The following is a 12,055-nucleotide window of genomic DNA, read 5'->3' as shown; positions in this document are numbered from 1 at the left end:
CCTTGTTTGAAATTTTATTTGACATCTACCACTTTAGTTCTATTTTTGAGTCTGTTTCCTTTCGTTTTGTTTCTCGTTTGAGTAATGTGGAGGCTGATACTGTGGCAAAATCAGCTCTAACTTTTCTAAACTACTCATCCGTTGATGGAGTGTAACTTCTACTTCATAAAAATGAATGTGTTTGATCAAAAAAAAAAAAAAAAAAAAAGACAGATTTACCAATTTTGAATTTTGGTAACTATTAAAAAATATGGGACAGAAATAAAATCCAAAGATTCGGGTTTGTGTGATTCTCGAAAGTGAAGTGTGTGTCTTTATTCGTTTGTTCTCCCACAAACCCTATCTCGAGTCTCCACTTTCTTTTCTCCGCCACCACACAAACATATTCTTTTTTCTTCTTCTTCTTCCTTTTCTTCTTCGTAATTTCATAATAGCTATTCTTCACCTCTCTATATATACAAAACAAACATTTCATTCAACCCTTATCTAATCATTACCATCCATTTCTCGAAAGACATCCCCTTTCTTCCCATTCCATCCAATTCTGCTCCTGGGCTCTCCGCGACGTCTCTCATTCCCTTCCATTGAGTTTCGAATTTTCTGAAATTTCGGCGGTTTCCAATGGCGCTCGCGTACGATCCTCTCTTCATCACATCCGACAAATCTGCCATGGACGTACCCTCTACGCCGCCGCCGATGATGCTAACCCAAGACGAGCTCAAACGCATCGCCGCCCACAAAGCCGTCGACTTCGTCGAATCCGGCATGGTCCTCGGCCTCGGAACCGGCTCCACCGCCAAACACGCCGTCGCCCGCATCGGCGAGCTTCTCCGGCAAGGCAAACTCGAGAACATCGTCGGGATACCGACGTCGAAGAAGACTCAGGAGCAGGCTCTCTCCCTCGGGATCCCTCTCTCCGACCTCGACGCGCATCCCGTCATCGACCTCTCCATAGACGGCGCCGACGAGGTGGACCCTCATCTCAACCTCGTGAAAGGTCGGGGAGGGTCTCTCCTCCGTGAGAAGATGATCGAAGGAGCTTCCAAGAAGTTCGTGGTGATCGTCGACGAGTCGAAGATGGTGAAGCATATAGGCGGAAGCAAGCTGGCTCTTCCGGTGGAGATTGTGCCGTTCTGCTGTAAATTCACGGCGGAAAAGCTCCGGGAGCTGATGGACGGGTACGGCTGCGAAGCGAAGCTGCGGCTGGGAGGGGAGAAAGGGAAGGCTTTTGTGACGGACAATGGGAATTACATTGTGGATATGTATTTGGAGAAGGATATGGGAGATTTGGGGGCGGTGAGCGATGCGATTCTGAGGCTGCCTGGTGTCGTGGAGCATGGGATGTTTCTTGATATGGCTTCTACTGTTATCGTTGCTGGTGAGCTTGGTGTCAAGATCAAGAACAAACACAGCTCTTGTTGTTGAAACTGATCTAGGAGATAGATAGGCTTTGGAATGATTGTTATATGATGACTTCTTTTCACGGAGTTTTGGATTCTTGATCATCGAACGGCATTTTTGCTTCATTCGCCATTTGAATGTCTTTCTATGTAATGGGCTTATACATTATTACATGTGTTGGGCTTTGCTTCTGTTGAATACCGTAGGCTTACGAGTTACGCACTTAACCACTATTAAGTAAGGGCTTTTGTTGATAAATTAAATAAATTATTAAGAGAATAATTGAGGTAATCATTGACGCATAAGATTGAGATGGGGTGTGCTGCTTCTAATTTCAATTGGTTTTCGTAGAACGGTTGGCCTAAAAGACCAATTTTAAAAGCACTAATTAAACAAAATCAAGCCATTAACAAAAACTATAGTAGTACGTGGTTGGTTGGTTAATCGACCAGTCAAACGATCAATGATGCTGGGACACCTCATCCACCAGTTTTATTGACACGCTTCCCACACACTCACACGTACGATGGACACTTTAATGGTCTTTTGTGAATCTCCTTTTGAATATTATCATGAGTTGTGTTTTCTTTAGCTACTTTGACCGCAAAATCGCATTATTAATTACTTTTCTCCGTTTTAGAAAAATGTATGTTTTACATTTTTCACATTTATTAAAAAACATATCGGATTTTAGTTATCAATGCATTATTTTCCGTTATCAACTATTCTCCACAATTTTTAACCAATAAAATCCTTATAAACATCATTATATTTTTTTTAAGTTCACAATTTACAATTAATTTATACATTGAAAATGTAAAATATATATCTTTTTGAAATAATTTTTTTTCTAAAATATAGATTTTTTTGAAACGAAAAGAGTATAATTTTTTTTCATACAAGTACTCCAACTAAATTTTGTTATAATTTTTAACATTCAAATTTTTTTGCTATCCAGTTTAATATCCAAACTAATTAATTTGCTCATTTAATACATTTACTTTTAAAATGTGTTCATTTTAATACCCAAATTATGTTCATTTTAATAATAAATATCAAACTAAATTTAGAAAATCTCTAAAATTAAAAAAAAACAATTTGTAAAAATTTCAAATTTTAATAATAAAAGTAACTAAATTTTTGATAATCTTAATTTAAATAATATTAATTTTTATTTTTAATATCAAATTTAGTTTGTTTTCTAAAGTTTAAAATAATTTATTTTATTTTACTCAGAATTAAAATTTTAGAAATTTTAAAATATTATCCAAAACTTAGTTACCTTATTTTTATAACTTAAAATAAAATTTCAAAATTTCAGATTTTATTTTGAATTATAGAGATTTTCTAAGTTGTGTTTGAAATTTAATATTATTTTTGATTAAGCTCAGTTTTTAATGGAAATCCCCTAGATTATATTTGCGAAGTGATTTATAGTTTATACACATGTCGTCACTACAATCATTCTCGCTAAAAAAAAGATGACATGACACTTAAAATAGATGACATGGTTTTAGAAAATAGTGATATGGCATCATATTTATTGTGAGATGTAAAATTTCCTTATAAAAATTTAAATTTTTTTTGCAGAGATTTTAAATATGGTAATAAAAATAACTCATATATCATCATTAATGTCAATTTTCCATTTAATATTTATTTATGGTAAACTATTAAATATATTAATAATTCATATATTACAATTAAAATAATAATATATATGTATATATGTATCTCACATTAATAAAAATAAACTAAATAAAGTAACACTAATCAAAAAAAAAATTGATAGTTAAATATTTAAACATTATTTAAATTTATATGTTCATCTTCATCGTTTAAATTTAAAAAAAAAGATTTTTTAGTTTAACTAAAACAAACAAAGTCTCAAATTTATTAGAATTTATATTTATATGTAAATATATATATATATGTGTGTGATTTATACACATGTCGTCACTACAATCATTCTCGCTGAAAAAAGATGACATGGCACTTAAAATAGATGACATGGTTTTAGAAAATAGTGACATGACATCATATTAATTGTGAGATGTAAAATTTCCTTATAAAAAATTTAAATTTTTTTTGCAGGGATTTTAAATATGGTAATAAAAATAACTCATATATCATCATTAATGTCAATTTTTCATATAAATATTTCTTTATGGTAAACTATTAAATATATTAATAATTCATATATTACAATTAAAATAATAATATATATGTATATATGTATCTCACATTAATAAAAATAAACTAAATAAAGTAACACTAATCCAAAAAAAATTGATAGTTAAATATTTAAACATTATTTAAATTTATATGTTCATCTTCATCGTTTAAATTAACAAAAATATTTTTCAGTTTAACTAAAACAAACAAAGTCTCAAATTTATTAGAATTTATATTTATATATATATGTATATATTTAAAATTAGATGGGAAGATATATATATATATATATATATATATATATATTTAAAATCAAATCAAATTTAAATAGTTATAGCAAATCAAAAGAAATAAGATTACAAAAATAAATTTATGATTTTTTATAACAATTGAAGTTAAAATATAAATTAATAATGTTGAAATATAAATCAAAATTTTCTTTTGAAATAAAAAATGTTATGTTAAAAATTACTATTTCTGCGCATGGCGCAGGAAAACTCCAAGTTTCAATTATTTACAAATTAAAAAGGCCACGTTATGTAATGTATCTACTACATGAGCTATATATCCACGTACTATATACGCATACGTCTCCAGTGATGTTGATATATTTATGGAGATAAAGTATAGTAATAATCATAAGATTCAAGAATCTATACTCAATCTCATTGCTTCATCTGTAAACACACATAACCCTTTCTCTCTTTATCATCTCCTGAATAATTCGGAGTTCAAGATAGAAAGAAAGGAAGCTTTCATTAAGCTTTAGCTTCAGGAAAAGACAGATTCTCTTACTTCTAATTAAAAGTCTCCTCTTCCTTCGCTTTTCCATTTCTTCTCCTTTCCGACAAAAAGAGAAGACAACCGTACAAGTAGAACCCTCTTTCTCCTGTCCTAACCTTCAGGTCTGCCTCTTATCTTTTTCCTGTCTTTTCGTTTTCTTTTTCTTTTTCATATTTTGTTTTTTTTTTAATTATATGACTCGTTTCGATTTCGTTCACAACTTGTGTTTTCATCATCATCTGGATAAATTCAGATTCTTGGGTATATTTATGTTTGCTTGATCTGAACCGTTTTTTTCTAGAAAGAGATTTTTTTGCATCTCTTTCATTAAGGAGAAGATTCTAATTCACATGTTCAAGTAAGCATTGAATGCGAATGCTTCTGTGAAATGATTCTGACCCTAACCCCATTTATCATCATCAGTTCGCAGCATAAAGAAAAGGGGAGAAGAATATAATACTAATAAAAAGAGGAGTTTCTTAAGGTGCAAGTTTCTATATATCCATCATGGGAGATCATTTCGTGCTCCTGGTGGATCGGTTGATAACAGAAGCGACGATTGAGGAAGCTATTCAGAGCAGGAACCGTATGTTGCAAGGCAACGCACCCGTTGAGGAGGAATGTAGAATCCTGGACGAGAAAACACTTGAGAAGCTGCGTAATGGAGATTTGAAGATGGTGCAGTGTAGGATTTGTCACGACGAGGATTTGGATTCAAATATGGAGTCTCCTTGTTCTTGCAGCGGTAGCTTGAAGGTAAAGACATAGTCACATAAATACAAACATTTGAGATTCAGAATATCAGAGTCACTGGTTTGACATTAGATGATCCATTTTGTTGTTGTTGTTGACAGTATGCACATAGGAAGTGCGTGCAGAGATGGTGTAACGAGAAAGGAGACACCACTTGCGAGATTTGCCATCAGGTTCTTTTCTCTAGATCCTCTTCTTGAAAATCGAATGTATGTGGTTATATATCCGATGTGTTGTGTTCAGGAGTTTAAGCCGGGCTATACAGCACCATCTCCATTGTTAGAGTTAGGTCATGTTCCTCTTCATTTCAGGGGAAACTGGGGAGTGTCTCAACGTGAGCATCGTTTCATCACAGTTGTACCTGCAGATCCCACTTTCCTCGACGACCATCATCAATATCCTCTTTCTTCCTCTACAAGCTTCATCTGTTGCCGTTCCCTTGTTCTCATCGTGCGCAAACCACGACTCTCTTTTTTTTTTCACGCCAAACCTTACCTTCTTGACTCATGTGTTCTGTTTACAATATGCAGTTCATGGCTCTTCTGATTCTCCGACACACGCTCCCCTTAGTCCTCACCGGTTCAAACCTCCATGTCTTCCCTTTGTTCACGGTGAGATTATTTATTCTTCTCATGGATTTGATGATGACAACCTAATTGTTTTTATTTTGGTTGTTTAGTTGTTGTTTCTGAGAATACTCGGGATCGTGCTACCAATCTATATCGTCACCAAAGCAGTCGCCACCTGTCGCCGCCATTCTCAGACCTTAGAAACCTCTGACTCTGAAGATTCATCTGATGAAGAAGTAGAGTTATGGCGCTTCCCTCAAACGCAATCTTACATTGTAGGAGTGCCATGAGAGCATTGTTTCTTTCCTTTCACATAAACAATGTCTCTGTAAATATACTCACTTATACATGTAAAGTGTTGAACTGGATTTAACAGATTGAACAAAAGAAAAAAAAAAAGTATCTAATTGGCAAAGCTCTCTTCACATCGCATCACCCAAGACTAGAGACATAAGATTCATTTGGTCAGATAGAAATTATATTGTAAAGATTTCTATAAAAGATCCCAATACTCGCAAGAGTCTATGCGCATTACAAATATTAAAGAGAAGAATCTGTACACACTTTCAAAATCAGAGACACAATCTAAAAGGAAAGAACCTGCCGCATACAACTTTGGGATCTCTCAACTCCAAACAAAGAGCCTTTTTGTTTTTGTTGTCTGTAAGTTATGGAAACATCAAGAGCTCAGCTTCTAGTACTTCAGTTCCAGCTTCTCCTCGGCCTGAGAAGGTAAAAAATGGACACAAAGAGGTAAGAGAACATACGGAAGACAGTTGGTAGGTATCATTAGATGTAAGTAGATAGACAATACTTTCGGTTCTTCTGCTGTGTTCTCCAGTAACAAGCAAGCGCCCCAAATGCACAGCTGGCGACTGCTATTGCCAACGCAGCTCCAACCGGCACAACCAGAGCGTTGGTGGCTACTGTCAAGTCTTCGGCGGTGGCTGAGACGGTCTCTTCCTTGCTCCCCACGACACTCTTTTCCTTGTAAAGGGAGACGAGCTTGGGCCCATAGTAACTCTTCAAGAACTTGTAGACATTGTCGTGGTCCCACTCTATGCTTTTCTCGTCACTCGAGAGATAGCAGGATGGGCAAAGGGCCCTCGGTGGCCATATGATCTTGGGGAACTCGGGGTCACCACTACCGAGAGAAGCTTCGTCCTTCATGAGTCTCTCGTTGACCTTGTTGTGCGTGCTCCACACCCACAAGACGAAGTCACGCACCTTTTTGAATGGAGTCTTTACACTGTCCAAGAAACACATGGTTAGATGAGAAAAGAACGCGAGTCATTGACCAAGACCAGTACAATGTTTACCTTAGGCACATGTCGTTGAAATGAAGTCGGCATTCATCACACATGAAGAAGTTGTTGACGAAATCACATATTGTGGAGAATGCAAAATGGCTTTCTCCATCCTCGATCCTCACGGAAAGTGAATGAAACAGAACCCATAATCCGCAGCTACAATCAATCATTTGAGGAATACTTCAGATACTAGTGATCCAAACAGAAGGATGATAGTATACAAATCGAATACAGTACCTGAATCCACGAGTATCGTTCCTGCTGCCACGGCAAAACATCTGCCAAATAAGACATTAGGACAATCAGATATCCAAAGTGGATTAAACAGGAAAAAGACAGTAAGAGAACTGCACTAACGTAATATCCACGAGGAAGATCCTTTCCACAAATAGGGAAGCTTCCAAGGGTATCTTTCCCTCCAGATGATTCGTAAGAGCATTTTCCAGAAGGGCATAAGTCATCGTAGTTCACTAGAATCTCTGCAGCTCCCTTCCGACACCTAGATTACAAGATACAGATAGTGTGGGAAAAAGGGTGACCATCGAAACAGAAAGGTAGATATTAGAATGATGAGAGTTTAATTTTACCTCCTGGAGGCATGATGTGCTGCTAGAAGCTGGATAAATCTAATAAATGACGCACTTGTTTCAGATGATTTAATGACCTGTGGATATCACGGAACTACTTGTTGATATGGAAAGAAGGGTTATACAAACACACACAAAAATCATACTGATTCGTCTACCTTGTTTGATAAAATTATATCAAAAGCTTCTGCGGTTGCTTCCTCAATGTCATACACAGCCTGAGAAATCTGTGGCAAATCAACATCCTGTTCTCTTTAAGCAGTTTGATGTTAGAAGAAACACTACTAGTATCAGCAAAGTTAGTCTCAGAACCTGTTTGTAGTCTGTTATATTTGTCCGGACATGTTCATTTTCGAACTTCTTATCATCCAGGCCATAAGAGCTACAAAATATCGATAAACAAAACAGAGATAAGTAGGATGTAGATAGAGGATTGACGATGGTGGCAAACTAAATAAAGATATAGAAATAGGCTTCAAAGATGCTGAAGATAAAAAAAAAGTGCAAAGGCGCAAACCTATGTGTCTGCTTGTTAATCCATTTAAGCAAACGCTCAGCTGTGCGGGCATCATCGATAACAACAATCTCGCTTTTCTCCTTTTTAGGTTCCCCACTGCCAGAGACAAACTTCGATGGAGGACCCCAGAAGAGCATTGGGTAATGCGAAACAGAGAACCTGTCACAGAGCTTGGTATTCGTCTGCGCTGCCCGGGGAAGTCATAATCGGAAACAGTGAATCAAAACAATCCATAGGTAAATTAGGAACATGAAGTAAGTACCTTCATTGCACAATCAACTCTCGTCATCAAAACGATTCCAGGATGTATCGCGTCTGGTCCATTGAAAAGCCTTGCCACCTTCTCATAATGAGGCTGTACAAGAGTAACAGTTTCAGTCAAAGAAAAACCTTCAGAGGAACAACGCATGATCACAGGCGTGGAATAGTTACGTTACCTTGTAGTTTCTGCAGGCAGGACACCTAGAAATCACGTAAGACAATACACAAATCAATGATATAAAGTTAAAACCCTTTGCAACGAATAGGATATGATAAAGTTAGATTCTTTTCCACGCTAGATCCATTACCAAACTTTAGGTGGAGAAAGGTGAAGAACCCACCAACCAAAACTGGAACTTTCATTCTAAGCAATCGAATTCAAGTTTTCTAGGGTTTAGAGGATGGGAGGACTTACCAGTGAGCGAAGAACTCGACGACGGCATACTTGGCTGGGGTGTCGCGAAGAACTGAATCGAAGTTGGAACTGTTCAATTCGACAGCTCTGTCTTTCTGATCGGCGTTTTCACCGGATATATCTCGGAGAATTGAGCGTGAGCCCGGAGAAGAAGAAGAAGAAGACGCGACTATTACAAGGCTGAGTAAACCGGCGAACAGAACCAGATGTGCTAAAGACATCAAATCGAATCTAACCGTTGAATCCGAACGCTCAGAGATTTCAAAGTTTGTGCGTTAGGATTTAGAGAGAGGAAGCAAAGACCAAAGACAAGAGAAGATCTGTAGAAAACGCTTCCCTCCTCGAGTAATGAAAAAATGAAGATTTGTGTAATAGAAGCTCAGGACGACGACGTATGCTTAACCAATCATTAAACTTGGTGACTAGTCTCCACCCTATTTTGTAATGGGCTTTGTTTGTAGTACGATATTAAGCGTTTGGGCCGTATGGTAGTATAGAAGCTAAGAATACAGTAAGATGGATGGATAGTGCCCAGCAAAATGGGCAAAGGTATGGTTATGGTACTACAAAACGGAACCTATCGCTTTGGGAGGACCAACGGAGCTTGATGTGATTACGAGAGCTTGATAATTAAGGCCATGTTCATTTTTGTACTTGATGCAGATGTAGCATCTGAATAAACATTTAGATATTACTTCTCCTAGATCCTTTCTCCACGCTACGCGCGGATAATATATTTAAATTTATTATATTTATCATTTTTATTTGTATTTGAATTTTTGTATATTAAATTATATATAACTAATTTTTAAATTTGATTTTTTTTTTTAGTTTAAAGTAAGTATTTCTATTATATGTAACATAATTAACTAATAAAATATGAAAAATCAAGTCCGAGATTTTAGAGTTATGTAAAACATAAATTATCTTAGCCTTGATTGGTAGAGCATTATGCTCTACATTATCCAATAAACAATTGTCAGAAAAGCAATTAGAGAAGCATTTACTAAATGCTAATGCTTTCCAAATGCTCTCTAGCCAATGTTCTCTAGCCAATGCTCTCATATGAAACTTTTAGAAGAGCATTTGCATTTATAATTTATAAAATTAAGGAAAATATATAATTAATTCATTTATTTTATCTAATAATATCATAAAATTATTTTTATATCCAGAAATTTTTATTTCTAAAATTAATTTCCAATAAAAAATATTTTTTTTTAAAATAGTATTTCACATTTAAAATATAATTTAATATATTTCAAATTTGAAAAATTATTTTTAGAAATAGATATTTTATAAACATAACTTTTAAATTGTTATATAAAATAAATTAATTATATATCTTTTTAATTTTATAGGTTAATATATTTATATATATTAGAAATATATTCATTAAAAATAAATATATTATATGTTATATATTAATTTTTATAATAATTTTAAATATCATACTCATACTGCTATACCAATCATCATATTAAACAGTTTAGCAAAAGCATACAACTCCTGCAGCATACTGCTTCTATAGCATACTGCTAATGCTAATGCTCTATCAAGACCTTAGTTTAAAAGATCGGAATCTCATCTCGAATAAATTCCCGAAAAGAAAAAGTATTCCAATAACCTGCTTAAAATATAAAACCCTCTTTTCTAAAAAAAAAAAAGCGTACTGAAAAATAATCTTTTACGTGTAATAGTTGAAAACTAACAATTGAACATCGATCTAGAATATTATTTTAATATATCTAATGGTAAAATAATAATTGTAATAAACAAATTTTGAATTTTGTAATATTACATGAATTAGAAATCTTTAAAATCTAAAATATATTTTATTAATATAATATATTTTTATTCATTTATTATTTTGACGTTACAAAATATTGCTTTAGTTTTATTTTTATATTAATTTTTAATAATTTAGCTTCTTTTAAGTAATTTTAAAATTATCAAGAATATAATGTATTTAAAATTATTTATTTAAATATATTCAAATATGATGTCTCATTTTTATGTGTGTTTGCATTGAGCATATTTAATTTGTAGTTTGTATATTACATAACACCTTGTTGCGTGTCGTTTTATGGATTTAATAAATGTGTTGCTATTTCATTTTTATTACTACTAACCTATTTTTTTAGTGATCAGTGATAATGTATTTTTAACGTTATGTATTATATTTTATCGTATATTTTCTAACTCTTCATGCTGACACTTTTTTTTAGAATCATTTTAATTAGATAATAGGTTTAAAGATACAAATAAAACTGTGCATGTTGTAAATTTAGACTTTTTAGTGTAACTGAGCACTATCAATTATGAAAATTATATTATGATTTTATTTTCTAAAACTTTCTTTCTGTGTATATTTTTTGTTTTATTTTGTATTTTTACAATTTTATTCTCTTATTCTTTAATTGCAGAGAATTGTTATTTTCAATTTTTGTTTCATATACCTCAAAAGTCTTCGGTTGATTTTTGTTTGTTTTTTTTCTCCAATTACAATGTACATTTCGACCGTTTCTTTTTTTTTTGGAATCAAACTACTAATATCATCATATTGAAAAGCTTAAACTCCAAGAATGAATTGAGTATTTGTGCTAAAGAAAACTGATTTAGCTTCATATCTATATAGAGTTAGTTTATAGATTATTCTATCTGTTTCAATATCCAATAAATATATAATTACATTGAAATATAAATACAATTTATATAGTGAAACAAAAAATACTTTTAAACCATTATATTATAAAACAAAAAGAATATTCAAATTATATTGAAACATTAGAATAGTAAGAATCAGAAAAGGTGAAATCTCAACGTCGATCATTTACTTCAGTCATGCCTTAGACCATCTCCAATGTATTCCTCTATTTTTTTTCTCTAAAATAGATGAATTTCATAATAGAGATGGATTTATCTCCGATGGATTTTTCTATTTTCTCTCCTGAAAAAAATTATTCTTGATATATTCTTTTCTAAGTTTACAAATAATATTTTTTATTTGTGAAAATTGAAAAAAAACCCAATTTATTTTAGTATTTTATAAAATTATGATATTATTTACACTAAATATTTCTTTACAAACTATTATGTAAATAAAAAATATAATTATATTTATATAAATAATATATTTTCACTAAAAAATATTTTCGATTATAATTGTTTAATTAAAAAGTTAAAGGATCATTTTGTAAAAGCAAATAGAGGAGGTGACATGACAAAAATATAGTTTCCCATTGGTCGATTATTTTCGCCTACGTTGACACTCTATCTAGGGC

At 33.1% G+C, this 12,055-nt stretch overlaps 3 protein-coding genes across 6 annotated transcripts; 2 read left to right on the top strand and 1 right to left on the bottom strand.

Moving 5' to 3' along the window:
* The first annotated feature begins 300 nt into the window (after positions 1-300).
* On the top strand, positions 301-1,599 carry LOC106381915 (probable ribose-5-phosphate isomerase 2). The gene has a single exon (XM_013821852.3). The coding sequence runs from the start codon at positions 622-624 to the stop codon at positions 1,423-1,425; it is 804 nt and encodes a 267-aa protein (XP_013677306.2). The 5' UTR covers positions 301-621; the 3' UTR covers positions 1,426-1,599.
* Positions 1,600-4,302: 2,703 nt separating this feature from the next.
* Positions 4,303-6,101, top strand: LOC106381919. Of its 2 annotated transcripts, none has more exons than XM_013821855.3 (6): positions 4,303-4,481; positions 4,783-5,115; positions 5,214-5,285; positions 5,356-5,562; positions 5,643-5,723; positions 5,792-6,101. In XM_013821855.3, the coding sequence occupies exons 2-6, from the start codon at positions 4,867-4,869 to the stop codon at positions 5,969-5,971; spliced, it is 789 nt and encodes a 262-aa protein (XP_013677309.2). In that variant the 5' UTR covers positions 4,303-4,481; positions 4,783-4,866; the 3' UTR covers positions 5,972-6,101. The 2 variants fall into 2 exon arrangements, with proteins under 2 accessions (XP_013677309.2, XP_022552701.2); XM_022696980.2 differs by lacking the exon at positions 4,303-4,481 and adding an exon at positions 4,557-4,717.
* Positions 6,102-6,141: 40 nt separating this feature from the next.
* On the bottom strand, positions 6,142-9,141 carry LOC106381917 (sulfhydryl oxidase 2). 3 transcript variants are annotated; one of them, XM_022696979.2, is made up of 12 exons: positions 8,772-9,141; positions 8,533-8,557; positions 8,358-8,450; positions 8,096-8,277; positions 7,891-7,960; positions 7,737-7,823; positions 7,579-7,655; positions 7,349-7,490; positions 7,229-7,269; positions 7,001-7,147; positions 6,496-6,930; positions 6,142-6,405 (listed from the first exon to the last, which is right to left on the bottom strand). In XM_022696979.2, exons 1-12 carry the CDS (start codon positions 8,990-8,992, stop codon positions 6,384-6,386), a joined length of 1,542 nt encoding a protein of 513 aa, XP_022552700.2. In that variant the 5' UTR covers positions 8,993-9,141; the 3' UTR covers positions 6,142-6,383. The 3 variants fall into 3 exon arrangements, with proteins under 3 accessions (XP_022552700.2, XP_048604233.1, XP_013677308.2); XM_048748276.1 differs by having other exon boundaries at positions 7,737-7,796; XM_013821854.3 differs by having other exon boundaries at positions 7,737-7,805; positions 8,772-9,139.
* Between the last annotated feature and the right edge of the window lie 2,914 nt (positions 9,142-12,055).

Source organism: Brassica napus, chromosome C2 (assembly GCF_020379485.1).
Source record: "Brassica napus cultivar Da-Ae chromosome C2, Da-Ae, whole genome shotgun sequence".
Taxonomy (NCBI): domain Eukaryota; kingdom Viridiplantae; phylum Streptophyta; class Magnoliopsida; order Brassicales; family Brassicaceae; genus Brassica; species Brassica napus.
Note: the sequence above shows the minus strand (reverse complement) of the source record. Positions and strands in the feature narration are given on the sequence as shown.

Excerpts from the sequence above, each read along its gene's own strand:
- LOC106381917 (XM_022696979.2), bottom strand. The coding sequence starts at position 8,992 with ATGTCTTTAGCACATCTGGTTCTGTTCGCCGGTTTACTCAGCCTTGTA. Across the intron at positions 8,451-8,532 it reads CTGCCTGCAGAAACTACAAG|CCTCATTATGAGAAGGTGGC; the intron begins GTAACGTAACTA and ends ACTCTTGTACAG. Across the intron at positions 7,961-8,095 it reads ATTAACAAGCAGACACATAG|CTCTTATGGCCTGGATGATA; the intron begins GTTTGCGCCTTT and ends GATATTTTGTAG.
- LOC106381915 (XM_013821852.3), top strand. The coding sequence starts at position 622 with ATGGCGCTCGCGTACGATCCTCTCTTCATCACATCCGACAAATCTGCC.
- LOC106381919 (XM_013821855.3), top strand. The coding sequence starts at position 4,867 with ATGGGAGATCATTTCGTGCTCCTGGTGGATCGGTTGATAACAGAAGCG. Across the intron at positions 5,286-5,355 it reads CTTGCGAGATTTGCCATCAG|GAGTTTAAGCCGGGCTATAC; the intron begins GTTCTTTTCTCT and ends TGTTGTGTTCAG. Across the intron at positions 5,724-5,791 it reads ATGTCTTCCCTTTGTTCACG|TTGTTGTTTCTGAGAATACT; the intron begins GTGAGATTATTT and ends TTGGTTGTTTAG.